The sequence below is a fragment of the Eimeria necatrix genome, genomic scaffold, assembly GCF_000499385.1.
Source record: "Eimeria necatrix Houghton genomic scaffold, Enh_scaff2410, whole genome shotgun sequence".
In the NCBI taxonomy this organism is placed as follows: Eukaryota; Apicomplexa; class Conoidasida; order Eucoccidiorida; family Eimeriidae; genus Eimeria; species Eimeria necatrix.
Genome location: NW_013652988.1, coordinates 1 through 2,776, shown reverse-complemented (window position 1 = coordinate 2,776; position 2,776 = coordinate 1). Strand labels below are relative to the sequence as shown.

The window sequence follows — 2,776 nt, the reverse complement described above, 5'->3', positions numbered from 1 at the left end:
GACCAACTGTGTCGAGTGACCGCCGAGTCGGACTCGCCAAGGGACATTACGTAGTAACAGTGTAGACAGCTGTTCACTACATTTGGGGGCTGTTCCGGGATCTATAAAAACAATCTGGGCAGCATTTCGAGCTTGCTAACAAGGGAAGACCCTCCCCCTTAAAGCCCGAAGGGACCAACACACCTCAGTGGGGACGGAGGGGGACATGCATCTACGCAACGGGAAAGTGGTACAGCCTCCGCCTGAACCGAACGCAGAAATGCAGAATATAGATGAGCCAAACGACGATTCAGCGGATTACCCAATGGAAATGCCGCGAACAGAACCCGATCGCTGCATCAGCCCACCCACCGCGGGGGTGGCTCGATCGGCACCGAGAGTCTGGGACCGCCACGTTCGAGGGCGCAAGGGACCCGTAGTGGATCAAGCTTGGGCGGATCCGGTTCTGCCCGAGTTCTTTCGGGAACTTGCCTCTCAGATGGCACGGGGGGTAGTACAGGCGTGCCAGAGGTCCATCGGATACGAGGACGGCAAGAACATGAGGGATTTCCTCGACCTGGCGGAGTTAGATTTCATTGAAAGAGGGCTAGAAGAACGGCTGTGGGGAGAAGAACTCAAAAGATATCTGAGGGGAGACGCCTTGAGATACTGGATGTATCTGCGTCGCACTGGAGAATCCCTAACTGATTGGGAGCAATTGAGACAGCGATTCTGCGAGCACTTCTGTAGTATAACTCTGGAACGGATGAAAGTCATGCTAGCTAAGAATGTATGGAGGGGCGACCACCGCGCATACTCTGCGTGCTTTGCGGACATCGTGGCTCAAGGGGTGACGGTGGCCCCAGATCTGTTGGTGGGTTACTACCTGGCCAACCTACCAGATGAAATACTCCGAGAGGTAACTCAAGGGGGAACAAGGAGATTTGCAGACTGGCAGGAAGCCGCCGCAGCACTGGCTACCACAGCGGCACCGTGGAAGGATTTGCGCGAAGACTGCCACCGATTCCGGCGAGACTTAGAGGACGCCACGCGTAGATGGGATAAAGGCGGGCGAGAGCCGGGCCTACTACGCGAACGAGAGAACAGGGACGACAGAAGGAATGATACTACGGACTCACGCTGCTACACGTGCAGCGGAAGGGGACATGTGAGCAGGGACTGTCCGCTCCGTAACGGAGCGACGCGACGGATCGGGGAAGTGTGCTCCCGGTGTGGAGGCCGGGATCACTACGCTAGAGATTGTCCTACGTCGGCTCGGCCGAGAGCAGAGCCCATCCGGCCGCCCAGACAGCAGCCAATGCGGCCCAACGTCGACCAATCGGGGCATTTAAACGGACGGGCCCAGCCGTTAAGGGAGACGAGCGGGCTAGGCGGACTAGAAGTGGGAACGGTGCGATGTGCGCAGTAGCCACAGGGCCTAACTCCATTCCAGTCTCCCCAGATTGGGAGAAGAGGTTGCGTATGGGGACTGAGCGGAAACGCGCCGACGGTCCTGACGTGGGGGAGGCTCAGCAACCCCCGGCTGACCAGTCACATGCTGAGGCTATGTTGCAAAACAAGGAAGGGTCTAGACGTAGACTGGACCACGGCCGCAAGCTGAACGCCACCGCAACTGAAGGGGACCGTCCGCAGGTCACGAACACTAAAGAACTACAGTGGTGGCGCGAGCAGAGGATGCAGGAAGACGCCACGCCCAAGGGGACTCTGTGTAGTGTGGGTATGACCGCCGTACTAAGAGTCGAAGTGGCTGGCAACCAGTGCGAAGCTCTTCTGGATACCGGCGCCTCGAGGAGCTTCATCAACCCAGGGGCGGTAGAACGCCTACAGCTGAGAGCACGGAAGCTGCCTGAGGAGCACGTGTTCACCGTAGCTAACGGTGGGCAGTTGAGGATAGATCGCGTAGTAAAGGGGCTCACTATGTGGTGCGGGGCGACCCGTTTAGCTGGCGACTTCTTAGTCGGGCCGGTGCCATATGACCTAGTGGTGGGGCTTGATTGGCTGACTCAGCATAGGGTAGCCTGGTATTTCCAGTCTGATAAGCTACGTACGTATGTGAATGGCCAGTGGTGCGATCTACCGGTTGTTCGTGCCACCGAGGCCACACAACGGAACGGCAGTACTCAAGGGACGCGTCAGCGGACCCCCGCAGAGCAGGCATACGATATACTGGCTAAGCAGGTGGCGGACATGACTCGGGAGGAAGCTACGGCGCTTCTACGCCCTCCCACTAAGAGGTACAAGCCACCCTCCAGGGGCAAGCGGGAAGCCGTGGTCGCTGCCCTGTTGCAGCAGGTTTCGGAGAGTGCGGCCTTCATACACCACCCACTTCAAGGGCTCTACGTTATACTAGCGCTTCCCGCGATGGAGTCGGACGTGGCTCTGCGTCTAGTGGAGGAGAGGCAAGGGGCTTTATGTTGTGCCTTGGTCGAAACCTCCCCTTCCAACCCCCACCGACAGTGTCTTAAGGTTCTACCCGCTTCCGCGTATCCCGACGACGAGGAAACATCCCCTTGGCCAACGGCCAAACTAGAGTACTCGAAATTCGATACGTGGCTAACCTCCGAGGAGGCGCAGGAAACTCCCCGAGTGATACTGGAGGTGTTGTGTGCCCACCGTGCGGTCTTTCCGGATAAACTTCCTATACGGCTGCCACCGAAGCGCCCCCACGATCACCGTATCCTTCTCGTGCCAGGGAAACTCCCTACGAAATCGGCGATCTACCGCATGACCCCTGAACAACTTCTACTTCACAAGCAGGAGATAGCTAAGCTGTCAC

At 58.0% G+C, this 2,776-nt stretch overlaps 1 protein-coding gene across 1 annotated transcript; it reads left to right on the top strand.

Annotated features, from left to right (window-relative positions):
• Window positions 1–259: 259 nt before the first annotated feature.
• Window positions 260–2,776, top strand: ENH_00033060 (Reverse transcriptase, related; the record flags this gene model as incomplete). The annotated part of the gene is made up of 2 exons (XM_013580251.1): window positions 260–1,169; window positions 1,406–2,776. Coding segments are annotated over 2 exons (2,281 nt in total), but the record flags the coding sequence as incomplete, so codon positions are not given.